The sequence below is a fragment of the Delphinapterus leucas genome, chromosome 11 (genome assembly GCF_059928025.1).
Source record: "Delphinapterus leucas isolate spDelLeu-1000000601 "Yukka" chromosome 11, BTC_Dleu_Yukka2, whole genome shotgun sequence".
Lineage (NCBI taxonomy): Eukaryota > Metazoa > Chordata > Mammalia > Artiodactyla > Monodontidae > Delphinapterus > Delphinapterus leucas.
Window position 1 is genome coordinate 50,992,796 of NC_143139.1, and position 21,066 is coordinate 51,013,861.

The 21,066-nt window shown below is 40.8% G+C and overlaps 1 protein-coding gene across 2 annotated transcripts in view; it reads right to left on the reverse strand.

Annotated features, from left to right (window-relative positions):
• GNS (glucosamine (N-acetyl)-6-sulfatase) overlaps window positions 1-19,438 on the reverse strand; it is a 51,964-nt gene extending 32,526 nt beyond the window's left edge. Inside the window, exons 1-6 of one of the 2 annotated variants that reach the window (XM_022571620.3) lie at window positions 19,093-19,438; window positions 8,739-8,798; window positions 5,876-6,082; window positions 3,698-3,763; window positions 3,163-3,261; window positions 1,482-1,649 (exon numbers count right to left, since the gene is read on the reverse strand). In XM_022571620.3, coding sequence (XP_022427328.1) covers window positions 1,482-1,649; window positions 3,163-3,261; window positions 3,698-3,763; window positions 5,876-6,082; window positions 8,739-8,798; window positions 19,093-19,290 — 798 coding nt within the window. In that variant the 5' untranslated portion in view covers window positions 19,291-19,438. The remainder of the gene's footprint in view (window positions 1-1,481; window positions 1,650-3,162; window positions 3,262-3,697; window positions 3,764-5,875; window positions 6,083-8,738; window positions 8,799-19,092) is intronic. The other variant, XM_022571619.3, reaches the window with a different exon arrangement.
• Window positions 19,439-21,066: the final 1,628 nt, after the last annotated feature.

Consider the following 21,066-nt stretch of genomic DNA (forward strand, 5'->3'; position numbering starts at 1 on the left):
TCCCCTGTGTTGGTAAAAAAAACTTTCTGCAAATTATCACTCATTCTTTAGCTTCTTCTCATCACCTCCTTAATGGCAGAAGGCCCGGGCTCCTTTGTTAGCAGCTTTAATAAGAGATTTTGTGAAAGATACTGGAAACTACTAACCAGAAGATTAAATTTATAACTTGGGTCTACCACCCAAACTCTAAAAGGATAAATATCCACTTTACCTTCCTCTAAGTTTTGTCTAATAAGTCATCATTCCATGGCCCTCTATCTTTCCTACCTAAGATAGCGATCATCCTTGGACCTTGGGAAAAATTTCATCATAGCAATTTCCTAAAACTTCAAGTCCAAATCTAGAGGATGCTTCTCATATAAATAAAAGAGTCACAGTTAAAAAAAAAAACACACAAAACATTGCCAAATACCATTTATTCTCTCCTCCCCATTCATAAAACCCTAAGCTGCCATCTTGCAAACTGTGATCCTCAAAGCCTTCTTTAGTTAGCACGCTTGACAAATGCTACAGAGCATCTCTTCCTGCTGCAAATTCACGTCAGAACACGAATAACTGAGAAATCCTGTAGCAGAGTGACTTATTTAACCTGAAGTTTCTAATCTTACTTAGTCATGGGAACTTCTATGAACTTCTTTTGGAACACAGAGAGAATGGCACCCAGGTTTCAAACTCGGTTCACTCATCTTTAATGTCATCCATGGCAAGCACATGCCTACAATGTGCCAGGCAACATGCTAGACGCTTCTGTGTATTTTAATCCATACAAGAGTTGCAGGAGAGGTCAGGATCCCCGACTTTAGAGAGAAAAATGCAAGTTAAGCATCTTGCTCATGGTCAGGTCACTTAGCTAGAAAGCGGTAATACGGACTCTAACTCCAAGACTCATTCTTTCTACCACCTCGCAAGCAACTAAGATTTCTGGGTAACAGGCATGAGGCAGTAGAAGCTTTCTGCTTCTGAACTAGCAAACTGCCCATCTCCTGTGCCATAGGAAGGGTAAGTGGTATATGAAGGGAAGAGTATTTAGGTCATGGCCTGCTCTGGCTCATTTCTCCATTCAACTTCCCTTCCCAATCACGTTGCACTGTGTCACCCCTCTTCTTCCTACGCCTCGGGCCTGCTAAGGGCCACCCAAAGGAGACTGCTGCAGGCCCAGCTCAGCCCCAAGGGACGTGTCTCAGCCACTGCCGGGCAGGAGGAGTGCCAGCACAGAGGTTATCAAAAGAGCCTGTAGTCAGGAAAGATGGCATTTGTTTACCATTGTCCGCCGGCTCTCCAGCTGCCCACTGGGTGTGTGGCACGAACCCTATCTGACTTCTGAAGCAAGCGTGTACTACCTAGTATGTTAGCGACAGGTGCAATCACCTTTAAAAGGTTTAGAAGGAAGAGCAACTATATGATTCAAAGGCTCCCTGGCAAGTATGTGACACAACTAATCACATCGAGCGTGGCCTAATGCAAGGGCTAGGGGAAGCTACCGTTCCGTGGATGTTGAAGTTCTTGTTTCTTGGTGCAAAGACGTTCTGGAAGGTGTTCTGGTACTGAGGTGCAGCTGTCCAAGGCGAATGAGGTGCCGGAGTGGAGATCATCATGAAGAATGGCTCAGAGTTGGACTTGTAGTCCAGGAAGTCCAAGGAGACATTGGCCTGACATATACAAAGATTTGTCATTGCTTACCCTACTTCACAGTTGAGGACCTGATAGATACCTGTTCTCTGGTGAACAGGGGTACAGGGCCCTATTAGCTTTTCCACCAATCTTAGCATACAATGTATGTCACAGTCACTTGCAAGCGTGTTGCTGGAACAGATCGTCTGGCTTTCAGGCAAACACAATAAAAAATTGAAAAGCACACCATCGAAGAAAGCAATTAGGATTTTGATGATTTTACATGACCTTAAAATTGTTATGCCTCCCATAAGGAAAAAAAATAGTAATTTGGCCATTTTAGTATTAACTTATATTAATGCAGCTTAGAGTATATACATTTGATGCTTTAAAGAACATAAAAAGAGAGCCAACCTAATTCACAACAGTGGGAAAAGTGAATTCAGTTACTGTAATTTTACAAAAATATGTAGAGAGTAGATATCCTAAGTTGTGCCAGCTGAAGTAGCTAAACTAAGTGAGCAATATTAAGTCTAAATACACCACACCAGGGTTTTAATTTATATGGACTTAAAATTTTCATTTGCTTCCCTGGAGATACTTTACGAAAATGAAAGCTTCCCACACACATGCTGTGTTTTTAATTTCCTAGTTGATTTACATCTTCATTTATTCCCAACACTAAACTCAAAAGATACTATCAATTTCTTATCACCATCCCATCCCCTTACTTTACTCCAGCCCTGTCAAGAAACCCTGTGGTTTCTCCAACCTGCCACGCACACTCCTGGTTCAACACCCTCACGCTTTCTGTTCCCTTTGCCTGTGGCACTCTTTCCCCTGACCTGTATAGCTCACTCTCATCTCCTTATGATTTTGCCTAAATGTTATCTACGTAACTCCCATCCCCTGCCTTATTTCTCTAACTAATCGCCATCTAACAAGACAACACACATATGGGTAAATAAAATCCTCCACTAAAAGGTTACCGTCCACAGAATCAAGGACTCTGTTTCATTTACTGCTGAACACCTGCTATAATGGGTGCTGAAGTACTTGGTGAATGAATGCCCTATGGGGGGGGGCTGTCATTAGATACATCTTAGACAGGAAAGGACAGTCCCAAATTCCCGTCCCAATTTCAGTATTTTTTATGTATAATATACAATGCCTGAAGAACTCCCCTATCCCTATCCCGCCACCCTCATGATGAAGCTGCCATCTTGTAGCTTGTGAGTAAAACTGGGATCAAGAGTAGGAACCCCTACAAAGTAAAACCTCTTCGAAGTAATCTCTATAGTCTTAGAGATTACCCTTTGGAAAAGGGATTTTCTGCTGGAATTTCAAGAACATTAGATCTGAGCCTGGCTTAATTACAAAGAAAAACACCCTCAGGAGTTTTTATTTTAATCAGTTGGAAATATTATTTGGCGGTTAGACCAAGTTATTATTCATGTTACCCAACATTAACAAATACAAGTAAAGATTTTCTAGGCAGAGAGTTTAATTAAACATGAGCTAAAGTGCAAGGACAGAGCTTCAGTAACTCACCAAAACATCTGTCAGGTAGTCCACACTGTAGTTTTCACCATGCTTCCGTGCCTTCCCATTGATAGAGAGGGTATAATTATAGTATTTAGAATTCTTTTCCTATTAAAGAGAGGAAAGTAAGATTTTTTATGAGGTCAGCACACAAAATGAAAGTTGGAAACCATGCTGGGCTAAACTATACTCTGTTTAAATAGTGGTAAGACAAAAAAAAAAAGGTAATTGCTCAAGTCAATATTGAATTGGACTTTATGACTAGGGTTTTATTAACTACTAGCACAGTTTCAGTAATATGTCCTAGTTTAAAAAGCCAGAAATGGATCCGGTAGAACAGCAAAATATGTTGCTAAACCTTGTGGAATGCAAGAAAAGTATCCCACAAACAGAGTGACTCACAAATCAACAGACTTTCTTTTAAGGAGACAAAATGGTCAATCGTAAAAGCAAACCAAATAATGTCAACATCAGAGCTACAGCAGAAAGTAAATAGCATCTGCAGGGCTGTGCGGAATTGCCGCTGACTTCATTAATCACTCACCAAGGCATACCAGTAACTCCAGCCCAGAGGAACGTGTGCTAGTCCACCTGCATCTGGGGCTCCATACTGCAAAGCAAAACAGGCAGCGCATTAGAAGTGCTTCGGACGTGACCAGACCAGAAGGAAACAGGAAACTTTCAGAATCTTTTTAGATCAGTGCCTGAAACATGGTAGGTGCTCCATCTCCTCAAACACATAACAGTCAAAAAGTAAAGAACACTATTGTCCTAGGAACTTCTGAAGCAGGAGTTGGCAAACTATGGCTGCGGGCCAAATCTAGCCTGCCTACTGTTCTGTGGGGCCAGCAAGCTAAGAATTTTCTTCCAAACATTAAAAAATATAAACACCAATCAAAATCAACTATACTTGAATAAAAAAAAAAACAATCAGGGCTTCCCTGGTGGCGCAGTGGTTGAGAGTCCGCCTGCCGATGCAGGGGACACGGGTTTGTGCCCCGGTCCGGGAAGATCCCACATGCCGCGGAGCGGCTGGGCCCGTGAGCCATGGCCGCTGAGCCTGCGCGTCTGGAGCCTGTGCTCCGCAACGGGAGAGGCCACAGCAGTGAGAGGTCCGCGTACCACCAAAAAAAAAAAAAAAAAAATCAAAAGAGGAATATTTTTGTGACAAGTTGCATAAGATTGAAATTTCAGTCACGGTGAGGTTTTACTGGAACACAGGCACACTCATTGGTTTATGTAAGTCTGTGGCTGCTTTCCTGCTACAACGGCAGAACTGTAGAGTCACTATAGAGACATATGGCCTGCAAAGCCTGAAATATTGACTTCTGGCCCTTTACAGGGAAAGGCCACATAGCTTAGGCCACATGGCTCATTTGCTGAGCTACTGATGGCCTAGACTGAATGGTCCAGCCAACCTTGTGGCTAACAGCCCAAATCATCAGACTACAAGCTACCAGCCTATCACTTCAGCTGTCCTGCTGGTGAAGTCTACTTTTGGACTCAATTTATCTGATGAGATGAATTAAGTGAAGAGACCACAGAATCATCCCATTTTATCTCGACAAGGCTTAATACTGCCCATTTAAGGCAGTGCCTCTAAGAACTAAATCTTTGTTATTATTATTATTATTTTTGGCTGTGTCTACGACACGTGGGATCTTAGTTCCCCAACCAGGGATCGAACCCGTGCCCCCTGCATTGGAAGCACAGAATTTTAACCACTGGACCGCCAGGGAAGTCCCCTAAGTCTTTGTATTTTGAAGAATTTCTAATTTTGTATATGTTAGATGATCTTCAACATGCAAAGTAGTGTAAGGTCTCTTTATGACCTATAGCTTTAACCCATCACAGTGCTCATGATTCTTTTCAAACTGACTCATTTTTCATCAAATCCACAAGGCTGCAAATCCCCCAACTGTTGTGGGGAGGGGGAGAATTAACAAAATTCAGATCAGATATTAAGATCTCTAGCAACCACAGATGAAGTACATAAGAAAACGTGCATCTTCTCTTTGTCCTGAATCCCCAGTTTTATTTTAAGAGATAACCCCAAACACTCTCAAACTCATTATTTCTTTTAAGCCTGAACTTCGACTAAATGCTAAGGCCAATGTGGTGGACCCGAGGCCCTGAAATCTGGCTTTGGCAGGTCACAGTGAGGCCTCCCTCCATCCAGGCCCTCAAGGCCAGCACACTAACCACTCGGCCACATGCTTCAATGGTCTGAATGTCTCAGGCTCTGCGTGCTTTTCCTTCATCACTGATCTCTCCACAATCTGCTCCCAGTTTTCAGAAAGTGGGTTAACCATTAAGCTGCTATAATTCAGGAAAAGATGCCCAGAGGAAAAAATTCTTCACTCCACTCCTGATAAAGGGGGAAATGGAAACAAAGATACCATGACAGCCAAAGGACAAGCAGAATTCTTGAGGAAAAGGGGGAATATGCATCAGACCACAGCAGTCCTAAGACAATTTTTAAACAAATGCTCCAGAGACTATTTAAAGAAAGAATAACCACAGTGCCCAAATCATGTAAATACGTTCATGTAAGTTCTGGTTTAACAGGCAGATTAAGAGAAAACAACATATACCAAAAACCGTTTAACATGACTTGAACGGATGCTAATTAAAAAACAATTAACATGAATCATACTAATTCACATTCAAGAAGCTGTTTTTTAAAAAGAAAGAACGGGAATAATTAGATCATTCAACATACCTCATTTAAGTATTTCCCTGCAAAAAACGTTTGATAACCACACATTGATCTGAGAATTGCTGGGAAAGTATCTGGTTCTTGGATCTTCTGCCAAGACTTACTACTGCAGTTTCCCTCCAAAGTGTTGTTAACGACGTGATGGTTATGTGGGTACTTCCCTGTCAGGATACTGGCTCGGCTTGGACAGCAAAGAGCGCTTGGCACATACTACAAATGGAAGAGAAGCAAAAAAGGCAAAGTTACACAAGACAGACGGATTTCTCATCATTTCTAAACAGAAAGCAAGCTGCTCAATGCTCTGAAGTCAAATTTCTAGTTTCCCATGGAATAGAGGTTTTCTTTATACATGACACATTTCAGAGCTGCTTTAAGTCCCCTAGTGGAGACAGTAAAGCAGATAGAACCCAGGAAACATTTCTTTTTCAGCTGGTTTCTTTCTACAGGATAACCTAAAGTTCTAATTTCATCTGCCAAAGAAATATTTACATGCAAGGAATACAGCATGGTGGGAGCTAGGTCTTGAACAAAGATAAAGAATACTACTTGAATCTAATGTGGCAGAGAAGTAGAGGTTCATTTTCAGGCTGATCTGTGGCTTTATACATTTTTTGCATCACTTTATACACTGGACACAAATTTTTTTTCCTACTCTAATTATGCTATTAGCTCCTGTGATCAACAGAATTATCCTATTCAACCCAATGTTTGTCTAGGTCTTAATACTCATCACCGATCCACTTTACAGAAGGGTAATAGTAGCTTATACTCGCACCAGCAGGGAGGGAATGCTCATTTGAGCACGCCCTTGCCAGAATTACATATTATCCCTTTGAAATACTTAGCATTTCTTTGGCCTTTCAAACTGGATTTGGCATTTTTAAATACCGGTGAGGATGAACATTCTCCTCATGCATACTGACCAACTGTGTTCATGTGAATGGTTTGTTCATGTGCTTTGCACATTTTCCCCTCTTGTGACATAAAATTTGAGTTAAGGAAGGATTCAATCATGTTACAAATACTTCCCGTTTTTTTACTTTTGCTTTTTGAGTTTGTTACATGTTTGACTTTTATAATTTTCACATTGGCAACTCTTTTAATTCTCTCGCTTTTATATTTCCTGACCTATTTTTTGGCCAATGCCACACTGCTCACTGGATCTTACATTTAGTATCCAGTAGGGAAATCTCTTCCTTTAAACATTTTACCTTGATTATTCTAACCTATTTATTATTCCAGATAACTTTTTAATCACTTAATTCAGCCTAAAAAAAATCTTGCTGGGATTCTGATTAGAATAAGCATTTTATAATCTTGCGTCTTTCCACTCAAAATGATGTGCATATCTATGTATGAAGTATTGGGTTGGCCAAAAAGTGCGTTCGGGTTTTTCCGTAACATCACCTGTAATGAACTTTTTGGCCAACCCAATACTTTATCACTCACAAAATTTTGTAACTACATTTATAGGTCTTAACCATTACTGGCCACCACCAGCTATTCCTAGAGTCTATATTTTCCTGCTGTATAAGTGGGATCTTCTCTCCCCCATGTTTTTCTAACTAGTCATATGGAAGAAAGTTACTTCTATTTTTTCATTTCTACCTTACTAAATTCTATTAATTTAAAAAGTTTTCCAACAACTCTATGTTTTCTAGGCAGAAAATCCAGACAAGTGGAAATAACAATTTTTGTCTTTTTCCAGTACTTTTATTCCACAAGTACTGAATTCCACAAGTACTCTGAATTCCACAAGACTTATGCCAATGACTGGACAGTTCAGAAGAACATTAAGTGAGAGATATTGGGCCCTTGTCTCTTCCCTAACAGCAGTGCTCTGAGACTTTAACCTTAACCGTAAGTTGTGCTATTTGTTTGAAATACTCGTCATAGTACGGATGTAACAGTTTAATAAGTTACAAGGAAAGGACGCCAACATTTCAGAGGACTTTCAAGCATCCAGTGAGATGAGTATCTAATTCTCCTCCTTTTAACCACTGATATGCTGGTGAACAATATAATAACCACCATTATGTAGTGGTACTTACTCTAAGTTAGGCACTGATATAAATGCTTGCTTTACATGTAACAATCCATTTAACCTCCGAGACAGGTTTTAGTATCCCTATTTACAAATGGGGAAACCAAAGGCCAAAAAGGTTAATAAGTTCCCCAAGGTCGCACAGCTAGGAGAGAGGCAGAGACAACATTCAAAACAGGGTGATCTGGTTCCAGAGTCTGCTCTTAGCCACAACACAAGCTGCTGTTCAGTGGATTTCCCCATCTTAAGCTGGGCTACCACTGACTCGGTTATGAGCATGGTTCCTGAATTTGATTTGTCAGTATTTTACTTTGGATCTTTGTATTTATGTTTACACGTGTACATATACACATATATTTGTATTTACATATATGTACACACACATGTACACACAGCTGTTGTTGGGTTTCTTTCATTTTGCTGCTATTATCTTCGTTAGGTTTGGCTATCAGGGTTAATTGGGTTTTGCAGAGTAGCCTGCAAGCTTTTACCATGGAACTCAATTTACACAGTACAAATGTTAACTGTTTCCTACAATCCATTTTCAAACCTCAAACAGTGAAGTTTTAAATAAACTTCTCTACTTCTGAGTTGTAGATGAGAATGGCTTACAAAATACCTGTAATTAATCTTCAATTGTTAAGAAGTAATATTTCAACTAAACAAATCTATATTACATTAAATAGACTCCTTCCCTCAGATCAGGCATTTAATTAGAAAAAAACCACAGAAATTACAGTAGATGACCCAAAAGAAAGTGTTTCTTCTTAGAACATAAACACAATTAAAGTGTAACAAAATTAAATCAGCTTCAAAACTTACAGCACTGGAGAAAGTCATCCCCATCCCTCCAATGAGAGCCTTGGTTTTCTTTAGTGGTGTCTGTAAAGTAAACAGTTATCTGTTGAACAATTTCTTCCAATAAACTAAAACACACAGAACAAAATTCGTGTTTTTTTGTACCTTACTCTCAACCTTTTATTCCCAAATGATCAGCTCTATCTGACACTAAGGAACAGCCAAGTGTCCCATGTGATTCTGGAGATGAATCAAACAAGTTTGGTTACAGTCAGTTATGTCCTGTGCAAAAGTTCAGGGAGTTGTAACGCTTGCAGGAAGGGAAAGTTCACAGCTGATGGCATTATTCTAGCAATGTTGATTTCAATGTAATGAAATTTTGGTGCCCTTCTCTTATTTGTCACCAGCTGCCTTACAAACAGGTGGGGCAGATCTACCTCTATTAATTCATCTTTAGAAGCACGATATGGAAAATGATATGAAAGGAGCCTTCCATCCTTTAAAACAGAAATAAAACAACACTTAGGTTCTGAAAGCCAGACAAGGCCCCGACACTAACTCAAGTATCAGGCGCTCGGTGGTGAAGCCCAGATGCACGCTTTTTGACTATAAGCTCATGGCCCTCTGCACTAGACCAACCACCACCTCAGGCAAAGACTTGAACTAAGTGGCAAACACATATACAGAAAACCTTGTCAAGCAAAAGACTAGTCAGAAAATTATTTCGTTTATATCCTTGCTTTTCATCTTTTGCTCAAAACTTAACATCCTGACAAGTAGAGAGAACAACTAGTTTCAAATCCTACAGCAAGGATAAAAAGTATGAAGATGGTCACTTAGATATAAGTAATAACAATAAAAAATACTAACGATCTTTATCGAGATTCCAGACAGCAAGAAAGGATGATGTGAAGAAACTTATTTCAGTTGTATTATGAGTCAGTTCATAACGATTCTGAAGTTCCTGTGAAAGCTGAGGCCATACTGAACACAGTTTTAAGTGTATTTGGTTGTGTAATAACTTCTTAAAGACTAATAACCCAAATACATAACCATGTTAATAAGAGGGTCATTTTCAATACTGTAAAAAAAGTTATCCCCATTGTTTTATACAGATGATAGAAAACCTAAGTAATCCATTAGCTAGAGAATTCTAACTTATTCAGGAATTTTGAAAACTCATGTGACAAAATTCAACATCCATTTATGATAAAAACTCTCAAAGTGGATATAGAGGGAATGTGCCTCAACATAATAAAGGCCATATATAACAAGTCCACAGCTAATATCCTACTCAACAGTGAAAAAATGAAAGTTTTTCCTCTAGAATCAGGAATAAGACAAGGATGCCCACTCTTGCCATTTTTATTCAACGTAGCATTGGAAGCCCTAGCCACAGCAATTAGACAAGAAAAAGAAAAGGAATCCAAATTGCAAAGGAAGAAGTAAAACTATCACTGTCTGCAGATGATGTAATACTATACATAGAAAATCCTAAAGACACCACCAAAAAACTAGAGCTCATCAATGAATCTGGTAGTGTTGCTTGATACAAAGTTGATATACAGTTAATGTTAATAAAATTAATATAGTGTTGCACTTCTATACAGTAACCGTGAACTATCAGAAAGAGAAATTAAGGAAACAATCCCATTTACAATCACATCAAAAAGAATAAAATACCTAGAAATAAACCTACCTAACGAAGTAAAAGACCTGTACTCCGAAAATTATAAGGGACTGATGAAAGAAATTGGAGATTACACAAATAGATGGCAAGATATACCATGTTCATGGATTGGAAGAATTAATATTGTTAAACTGACCATACTACCGAAGGCAATCTGCACATTCAATGCAATCCCTATCAAAATATCAATGGCATTTTTCACAGTACTAGAACAAATAATTTTAAAATTTGTATGGAAACACAAAGCACCCTGAATAGCTAGAATAACCTTGAGAAAGAAGAACAAAGCTGGAGGTATCATGCTCCCTGACTCCAGACTACACTAAAAGCTACAGTAATCAAAGCAGTATGGTGGGACTTCCCTGGTGGTGCAGTGGTTAAGAATCTGCCTGCCAATGCATGGGACACAGGTTCGATCCCTGGTCCGGGAAGATCCCACATGCTGTGGAGCAACTAAGCCCATGTGCCACAACTACGGAGCCTTTACTCTAGAGCCTGAGAGCCACAACTACTGAGCCTGTGTGTCTCAAGCCTGTGCTCCACAACAAGAGAAGCCACTGCAAGATGCAACTAGAGAAAGCCAGTGCACAGCAACAAAGACCCAATGCAGCCAAAAAAAAAAAAAAAAAAAGCAGTATGGTACTGGCACAAAAACAAACACGTAGATCAATGGGACAGAATAGAGAGCCCAGAAATAAACCCACACACTTATGGTCAATTAATTTACAACAAAGGAGGCAAGAATATACAGTGGAAAAAAGACAGTCTCTTCACTAAGTGGTGCTGCCAAAACTGGACAGCTTCATGTAAAAGAATGAAATTAGAAAATTTTCTCACACCATATACAAAAATAAACTCAAAATGGCTTAAAGACTTAAATATAAAACATGACAACATAAAACTCCTAGAAGAAAACACAGGCAAAACATTCTGACATAAATTGTAGTAATATTTGCTTAGATCAGTCTCCCAAGGCAAAAGAAATAAAAGCAAAAATAAACAAATGGGACCTAATCAAACTTATAAGCTTTGTACAGCAAAGGAAATCATAAACAAAACAAAAAGACAACAGACAGGGAGAAAATATTTGCAAACGCTGCAACCAACAAGGGGTTAATTTCCAAAATATACAAACAGCTTATGTATGTCAATATCAAAAAAACAAAAACAAAACCCAAAGAACCCAATCAAAAAGTGGGCAGAAGACCTAAATAGACATTTTTCCAAAGAAGACATACAGATGGCCAGCAGGCACATGAAAACATGCTCAACATCATTAATGATTAGAGAAATATAAATCGAAACTACAATGTGGTATTACTGTATTACCTCACACCAGTCAGAATGGCCATCGTCAAAAAGCCTACAAATAATAAATGCTGGAAAGGGTGTGGAGAAAAGGGAACCTTCCTACACTGTTGGTGAGAATGTAAATTGGTGCAGCCACTACAGAAAACAGTATAGAGGTTCCTTAAAAAACTATAAGTATAGTTATGATATGGTCCAGAATCTCACTCCTCAGCCTGTATCTGGAAAAGACAAAAACTCTAATTTGGAAAGATACACGCACCCCAATGTACACAGCGGCACTATTTACAATAGCCAAGACATGGAAGCAACCTAAATGTCCATCAACAGATGAACAGATAAAGAAGATGTGGTATACATATATATACAGTGGAATATTACTCAGCTATAAAAAGAATGGAATTTTGCCATTTGCAGCAACATGGATGGACCTGAAGATTATCATACTAAGTAAGTCAGACAGAGAAAGACATATAATATTATATGGTATCACTTTTATGTGGAATCTAAAAAAATAATACAAATGAACTCATTTACAAAACAGAAACAGACTCACAGACATAGAAAACAAACTTATGGTTAGCAAAGTGGGGGTGTGTGAAGAGATAAATTAGGAGTATGGGAGTATATATAAAACAGATTAAAAAACAAGGATTTACTGTATAGCACAAGGAACTATACTCAATTATCTTGTAATAACCTATAATGGAAAAGAATCTGAAAAAGGATATATATGTATTTATGACTAAATCACTTTGCTGTACACCTGAAACACAACATTGTAAATCAACTCTAGCTCAATTAAAGAATAAATAAAAAGCTTCTGCAGAGCCAAGAAAACCATTAACAAAATGAAAAGGCAACTTATACTGAATGGGAGAAAATATTTGCAAGTCTTATATTTGATAAAGGGTTAATATGCAAAATATATAAAAAACTCATACAATAGCAAAAAAACAGCCAATTAAAAAATGGGGAGAGGGGACGTCGCTGGTGGTCCAGTGGTAAAGAATCTGCCTTATAATGCAGGGGACACAGGTTTGATCCCTGGTCAGGGAGCTAAGATCCCACATGCCACGGGGCAACTAAGCCTGCGTACCACAACTACTGAGCTCACGTGCCTCAACTAGAGAGCCTGCATGCCACAAACAACAGAGCCCACGCACTCTAGAGCACGCAGACCACAACTACAAAGCCCATGCGCCCTGGAGCCTGTGCACCACAAATAAAGAAGAGAAAACCCAAACACTACAACTAGAGAAGCCCGTGCACTGCAACGAAAGATCCCTCACGCCTCAATGAAGGTCCCGTGTGCTGCAACTAAGACTGGACGCAGCCATAAATAAATAAGTAAGTAAGTCTTAAAACAAAACAAAACAAAATGGACAGAGGATCTGAAAAGACCTTTTTCCAAAAAAGACATACAAATGGCCAACAGGTAAATGAAAAGATGTTTAACATCACTAATTGTTAGGGAAATGCAAATCAAAACCACAATGAGATAGCACCTCACACCTGTTAGAAAGGCCATCATCAAAAAGACAAGAGATAAAAAGTGTTGGTAAGGATGTAGACAATAGGGAACCCTTGTGCAACTGTTGGTGGGAATGTAAACTGGTTCAGCCAGTATGAAAAATCATGTGGAGGTTACTCAAAAATTTAACAATAGAACTACCATGTGGTCCAGCAAATCCACTTCTGAGTATTTATCTGAAGAAAATGAAAACAGTAACTCGAAGATATATATACCCCCATGTTCACTGCAGCATTATTTACAATAGCCAAGACAATGGAAACAACCTAAATGTCCATCAATGGATGAATGGAAAGGAAGATGTGGTATATATATACAATGGAATATTACTCAGTCATAAAAAAGAATGAAATATTGCCATTTTGATAACATGGGTAGACTCTGAGGGCATTATGCTAAGTGAATTAAGTCAGAGAAAGACAAATACTGTATAACCTCACTTGTATGTGGAATCTAAAAAAACAAGAAAACCCAAGTTCAGATACAGAGATCGGACTAGTGGTTTTCAGAGACAGGAAGTGAGGGGTGAGGGTGGGTGCAGTGAAATGGGTGAAGGGTGTCCAAAGGTAAAAACTTATAGTTATAAAATAAAGAAGTCATGGGGATGTCACGCACAGCACGGCAACTACAGCTAATAATATTGTATCGCACATTTGAGAGTGGCTAAGAGAGTAGATCTTAAAAGTTCTCATCACAAGAAAAAAAATTCTGTAACTATACATTATGATGAATGTTCACTATATTGATTGCTGTGATCATTTTGCAATATATACAAATATCACCATGTTGTACACCTGAAACTAACATAAAGTTTTATGTCAATTACGCCTCAATAAAAGAAATAAATTTAAAGGAAAAAAAAGGTCTTTGATGATTTTCAGTAGATCCACAATAGGTTGCCAGGGGATGCTAGAGATACATAAGGTCTTTGCTAACCTTCAGAAGGAATGTCACCAGCCATGATTTCCCACAAAACATCACTGGGTGCTATCCTCAAGCAAAAACCACTGGGCTGAATGAAACATTGGTTTGATGAAGAATCTGAGTTACAGTAGTACACAGGCAGGGGAAACAGGAATGCAAAGTATAAATAGGAAAAGGACTACGTGAGCTGATTACAGGGAACAATGGTCAAACTGTCTGGTATTTATGCAAAGCTACCGAAGAATATATGATTTATAGTAAGACTAAATTTTGTGATTATAACACATTTACTAAACACTTAATGTGTGCCAGGCATTGATCTAGGCAATGGTGGACAGAAGATAGAAGGTCCCTGCCCTCATGATCCTTGTACTCAAACAACAGGGAAACAAACAATTATTTCAGGCAGTGAAGAGTACTATAAACCAGGACCATGTGCTTGCAGGTGATGAGAGCAAAGGGGAAAACTACTTTCAACAGGTGGTCAGGAAAGGCCTCCTTCAGGATGTAACTTCAGTACTGAGTCACACGATGAGTCAGCCAGGCAAAGCCCCAGAAGAAGATGCTTTCAGGTTGAGGGAACAAGTAACATGCTGCCAGAGAAGGAAAGCAACACATGTGAGGGCAGAACAAAGGCCAGCGTGCTAGAAGCAGCGCAGTAAGTAAAGGGAAGAATGGGGTAATAAGACCAGGTCACAGAGGTAGGCGGGAGCCAGATGATGATGCAGGGCTGCATAGGAATCAGATTTTGGTTTAAGTAACAAATGTATATTAATAACCATGACCTTTATACTGCTAATGGTAGTACAAGTGATAACCATACTCTGTGCTTAATCAGACAAGTCCCAAACAGGAAACCACACTGTACCAAAAAACGTGTGTGTGCGTCCATGCTAACCTGAATGATAAAGTGGATCCTTAAGATCTAAGCAAAGATAGTGGCTGGTCACGTTAAGGCCAAACTACATTCTTTAAGAAACAGACAATCTTACACTTGCATATGACTAATGTGCTACTTTACTCATCTGAAGCAAAAAAACCCCTAAGGAGTCATCTGCTTTCCTGGGCCCCATATACAGCTGCTCTGAAATAAAGTTTTGACAATTCGGATAATTCTATGGCTAACTTTTAACAACGAAAGATCACTTTGCCTTAAGCAAAGACATGATGTATTCATTCTTCCCCTACATCTCCTTCCCTCACTTCCTTGAGGTTTTGACCAAGTGTCAGTTTTCCTAGAGAATGATTTTAAAAATACTAACCTGTGCTTCAGTGAAGAACAGTGTGTCCGTCACCCCATAACAACATTCAAGTAAAATCAAGAAATGGATGAACGGTTCCCTGGGCAAAAACTAGAAATGGGGGGTTCCCTGGTGGCGCAGTTGTTGAGAGTCCGCCTGCTGATGCAGGGGACAGGGGTTTGTGCCCGGGTCTGGGAAGATCCCACATGCTGCAGAGCGGCTGGGCCCATGAGCCATGGCTGCTGAGCCTGCGCGTCTGGAGCCTGTGCTCCGCAACGGGAGAGGCCACAACAGTGAGAGGCCCGCGTACCGCAAAAAAAAAAAAAAAAACAAACCTAAAAATGGAGTCCCACAGATGAAAGCTACAACAAATACAATGAACTGTTAAAGATGATGCTACCACATAAAAGACTACTTCAAAGATGATCGCAAGATTCCACATCAGACCACTATCATACAAGTGCTATAATCCTTTGACGGAGTTAGTCTGGGGACTGATACTTGTTTATTTGCCAACTATGGCAGCAATTCATAATCTTGTTTTGGGTCAGAGACCTCACTCTCTCCATAAAAATGAAAATAATACACACGAAGTATTATGTGTAAATTAAGGAGTTCCGCCACTGTGGAGAACAGTACGGAGGCTCCTTAGAAAAGGACAAATAGAACTACCATATGACCCAGCAATCCCACTACTGGGCATATACCCTGAGAAAACCATAATTCAAAAAGAGTCATGTACCAAAATGTTCATTGCAGCTCTATTTACAATAGCCCAGAGATGGAAACAACCTGAGTGTCCATCATCGGATGAATGGATAAAGATGTGGCACATATATACAATGGAATATTACTCAGCCATAAAAAGAAACGAAATGGAGCTATTTGTAATGCGGTGGATAGACCTAGAGTCTGTCATACAGAGTGAAGTAAGTCAGAAAGAGAAAGACAAATACCGTATGCTAACACATATATATGGAATATAAGAAAAAAACAATGTCATGAAGAACCTAGGGGTAAGACAGGAATAAAGACACAGACCTACTAGAGAATGGACTTGAGGATATGGGGAGCAGGAAGGGTAAGCTGTGACAAAGCGAGAGAGAGGCATGGACATATATACACTACCAAACGTAAGGTAGATAGCTAGTGGGAAGCAGCTGCATAGCACAGGGAGATCAGCTCCGTGCTTTGTGACCACCTGGAGGGGTGGGATAGGGAGGGTGGGAGGGAGGGAGACGCAAGAGGGAAGAGATATGGGAACATATGTATATGTATAACTGATTCACTTTGTTATGAAGCAGAAACTAACACACCATTGCAAAGCAATTATACTCCAATAAAGATGCAAAAAAAAAATTAAGGAGTTCCATGTCACCTGAAAAAATCTCTGATCTATGGTGTGACTATGCTGATGTGGGTATGTGGAATGACATCTGGTAAATCAGTATTACCATAGTATTCTAGAATAGGAGAAAAAGCATATAATCTCAGGGCTCTTACACTGTAAGACACCGGGCTTTGCCCCTTATTATAGCTATATGAACCTTGGCCAAGTTACTTAACCCCTTCTAAGTTTTAGTTTCTCATTTTTTAAGATAAGGACAATACCTACAGCAGGGGATTCCTGTGATAACTGAAGCACTGTATAAAACACTTCACACTCTGACTAGCTCCAAGTAGGTTCTCAAATGCTGTTATTTCTTAGTTCTTCCCCGTCAAGTCCTGTTTCACAATTAGTGGTGTTTAGAGTATTCTGTAAAAGGTTACAGGAGATGACAGAATTCTCCAGAGAACTGGGAGTATTAAATTTGACTTTTTCCCTCCACTTAATTTTGGCTCTTCTCTCCAGCACAAACATCCGTATAAAAGAATCTACTACTGGTTTAAAGGAGCAAATAGGATTAACAGGCTAAAGGGAAGAAACCTCAAATATACACAGACCACACTGGTGGTCTACAAGGACTGAAGAAACTGAATTCTGAATACCTTATATTTAAGTGATGGATTTTGTTTTCAACAGAGCCGTGAAAGCTGGGTCTCTTTTTTTTTTTTTTTGGCGGTACGCGGGCCTCTCACTGTTGTGGCCTCTCCCGTTGCGGAGCACAGGCTCCGGACGCGCAGGCTCAGTGGCCATGGCTCACGGGCCCAGCCGCTGCGCGGCATGTGGGATCTCCCCGGACCAGGGCACGAACCCGAGTCCCCTGCATCGGCAGGCAGACTCCCAACCACTGCACCACCAGGGAAGCCCTGGGTCTTTTAATTAAGCCACTAAATCATTATTAAGTTTTGATAGAGATGGCTTGCTTTTTCTGGACAAAACACTTCAAAAGCACACTCAAAAATCTGTTAAAAGGAGTTTTGTGTGGAGGATAAGTGTAGCAGTTGGAATGGTGGAAAAAACAAAGTAAAATCCAGGAGGGCCATTAAGTCAACACTCTTCATTGTCAGTGGGGCTGGATAGAAACTAAAAGGCAATGAGGTACATGTGGCAGGAACCAGCAGGGAGTCAAAACGCAAGCATCTTAAATATCATTTAGAAAAGACTCTCATACCACTGAACACAGCCCTGAGGAAGAAATACATTTTAATGCACAACTAAGACATATCTATATATGGATATGCTTACCTTGACCTCATGTATCACACAGACATTTTCTATTCTACTCTATTCCACAGGGAAGTAAAAATGCTGGTAGCTACTCACTAAACTGATTTCACAACTCACTTATGGGTTGAAATCAGCAGTTTGAAAGACACTCAGCTAGGGTGTTCCCACACAGTAAAAGTTAGGAACCTCGTGCCAAAAGTGCTTTCATAGCATTTAGCTGAAAGCAAAAAGGGAACTGAAAGGAAGAAAGCAATAAAGTACTTGTTTTTAAAAAGGTAGGAGTAATGCCATACCCAGGATGAGAGCCCTAGTCAGGATTTTGTCTGGACTGCCACAACTACTCGTGAGCCTGGGGCAAGCCACTTTCTAGGCCTCCGAGAGTAGAGGGTTGGGTAGATGTTCTTGAAGGTCACAAATTCGAGAATTCTAAGATCCAGAAGCAAAATTCACTCTGGGAAAGAATTAAGTCTCATAACACCACCCACCACCCATCTGATATAAAACGGAACGCTGACAGTATCTAATGCATCAGCCAGGTGTCCAATTAGGCTAATTGAATTTTCTTGATTCTTGTGAGGCAAAGCACACCCTGAAGAGTTCTACAACCTACCTACCAGAATAGTTCGTATCAGCACTTATTTTATAAATATCAGGCACAGACACTGCACACAGGGTCAAATGCAGAAGTGGCCTAGGCTCCTCAAAGAGGGGCTGGATTTGTCCTCTAACCTGAAAGACAAACAATCAAGGCTGGCGTGCTCTTAGCCAGCACCTGCTCCTCATTGGTTCATCCCATCCCTAACAGGCGTCCACATGTTTGTCTTGAGACATGAAGCAAACTCCTCAGGAGTAAGGTCCAGACTAGAAGCTCTGTGTGGACCCAGGAGAGGCTCGGGGGAAAGAGGAAATAGAGTCCCGCAGCTCCATAAGCCTGCGCAAAGGGCCTGGCGCGGCAAAAGCAAACCTACCCAGGGTCGAGGCAGCTAGTTAGAAATGGGGAACGAGGGCCAGAAACCAGGGAGTCAGCCCGGGAGATGGAGGGGCGGGGCAGAAACAGAAAGAAGAGTTACCATGCCGCCGAGCACTTCGTCCTGGTCGTCGGCGAGAAGCAGCACCACATTGGGCCTCCGAGAGCCCGCCGCCGCCCCGGAGACCCCCAGGCAGCCTCCCAGCAGCAGCAGCAGCAGCAGCGGCGCTGAGTTGCAGTAGGGCAGGTGGCGAGGGCTGCCCCGCTGGGGCTCACCCAGGGCCAGAGGCAGGAGCCGCATGGCGGACAGGGCTCCGGGGGGGACCCCGGGCGGAGGGGAAAGACGTGCAGAAGGCTAGAGAGCGAGAAAGCCACGAGCAGCTGGAAAAAAAAGACTGCACTGTGAAGGCCGGCGTCTGTGGCCGGGCGTTTTCTAACCGGGCGCGATCACGTGAACCGGGGGCAGGAGGCGGAGCACGCCATGCGGTCACGTGACGGGTGGAGGGGCGGGCTCCGGACCGAAAGGAAGAGGGGAGACAGCAGCAGGGAGGGAAACCCGGAAGTGGGCGGAAAGGGGGGAAAAGCCATAGGGGAGCAGGACCCGAGCTTGCTCCCGACTCAGGCAGGCGTTGGGTTTTGGTAGGACCCCTTTGTTCAGGGATTAAAATGGGAGGGGGGGACGATCAGATAAGAGGGGAAGGGAATCAGCCAATAGGAAGCAGTTAAGAGAAAGGAGGCATGTGCCTACGAGGTAGTAAGATCAGCTGGTGGGCAAAGTCTGGGCCGTACCCTATTTAATCCCCGAGTCAACAACACTTATTGAGTGCCCTTATATTTAATCGCTTTTAATTTTCCCTACAACTCAGTTTAAGTCCAAGCCTGGTTATGCTGTTCCTCAGCTGATATCGTGGTTTCAAACAAACGATTTAGGGATATTCTGACAGCCTAATATTCCTTGATGAATTTTGGAATATTTACTCTAACATTAAATTGGTGAATTAAAAAAAATTTATTTATTTCTTTTTGGCTGCTTTGGGTCTTCGTTGCTGCTCACTGGGTTTCTCTAGTTTCAGCGAGTGGGGGGCTACTCTTCGTTGAGGTGCGCGGGCTTCTCATTGCGGTGGCTTCTCTTGTTGCGGAGCACGGGCTCTAGGAGTGCGGGCTTCAGTAGTTGTAGCACGCACGCTTAGTTGCTCCGCGGAATGTGGGATCTTCCTGGACCAGGGCGTGAACCTGTGTCCCCTGCATTGGCAGGTGGATTGTTAAAAATTGGTGACTTTTTGAAAGACCTTTTAGATGATGTTGGAGGATGTGCACATTGAACTAAAACCAAAACACTGCGACATGGTCACCCAACCAAGTTATTAAGTAATGTTTAGGGATAAAAATTCCATGACACTAGGGCTCCAAATATTTCTGTGATAGCTCTAGAACAGCTCTACCCTGCCCCTCTGCCCAAGTCTAGGAAAATAGAAGTATCTCTGGCCTTGGAGGGTATTATGCTTAGTGAAATAAGTCAGACAGAGAAAGATAAATACTGTATGATATCACTTATGTGTGGAGTCTAAAAAATAAAAGAAACTGGTGAATATAACAATAACAAAGGAAATATCCCTGGCAAGGTGAACCACCAAGCCTTATTCCCAACTGAGAACAACAGGCTGTACCTCCTGGTTCCTAACAAATAAGGTGTATTTTCTCTAAGCTGAACCCTCCAACTGGAAGTCTTCAAATCTGTGAAAGCACTGTAGTATAAGGAAAAATAACTATGGAAGTGCTTGGGAATGTCATACACACAACTCTCAGGCTTATGCAAAAGGAAACATCCTTAGTTTTATTACTTTTTAAAAAGTAAGTCTACAGAAGACAAGAGAATTTTTAAAAATGAAGTAGAATATATAAAATAGAAAATTGGTAAGGACCTACTGTATAGCACAGGGAACTCTTTTCAGTACTCTTTAATGACCTATATGGGAAAAGAATCTAAAAAAGAGTGGATATATGTATTAATGTATGTATAACTGATTCACTTTGCTGTACAGCAGAAACTAACACAACACTTCAAATCAACTATACT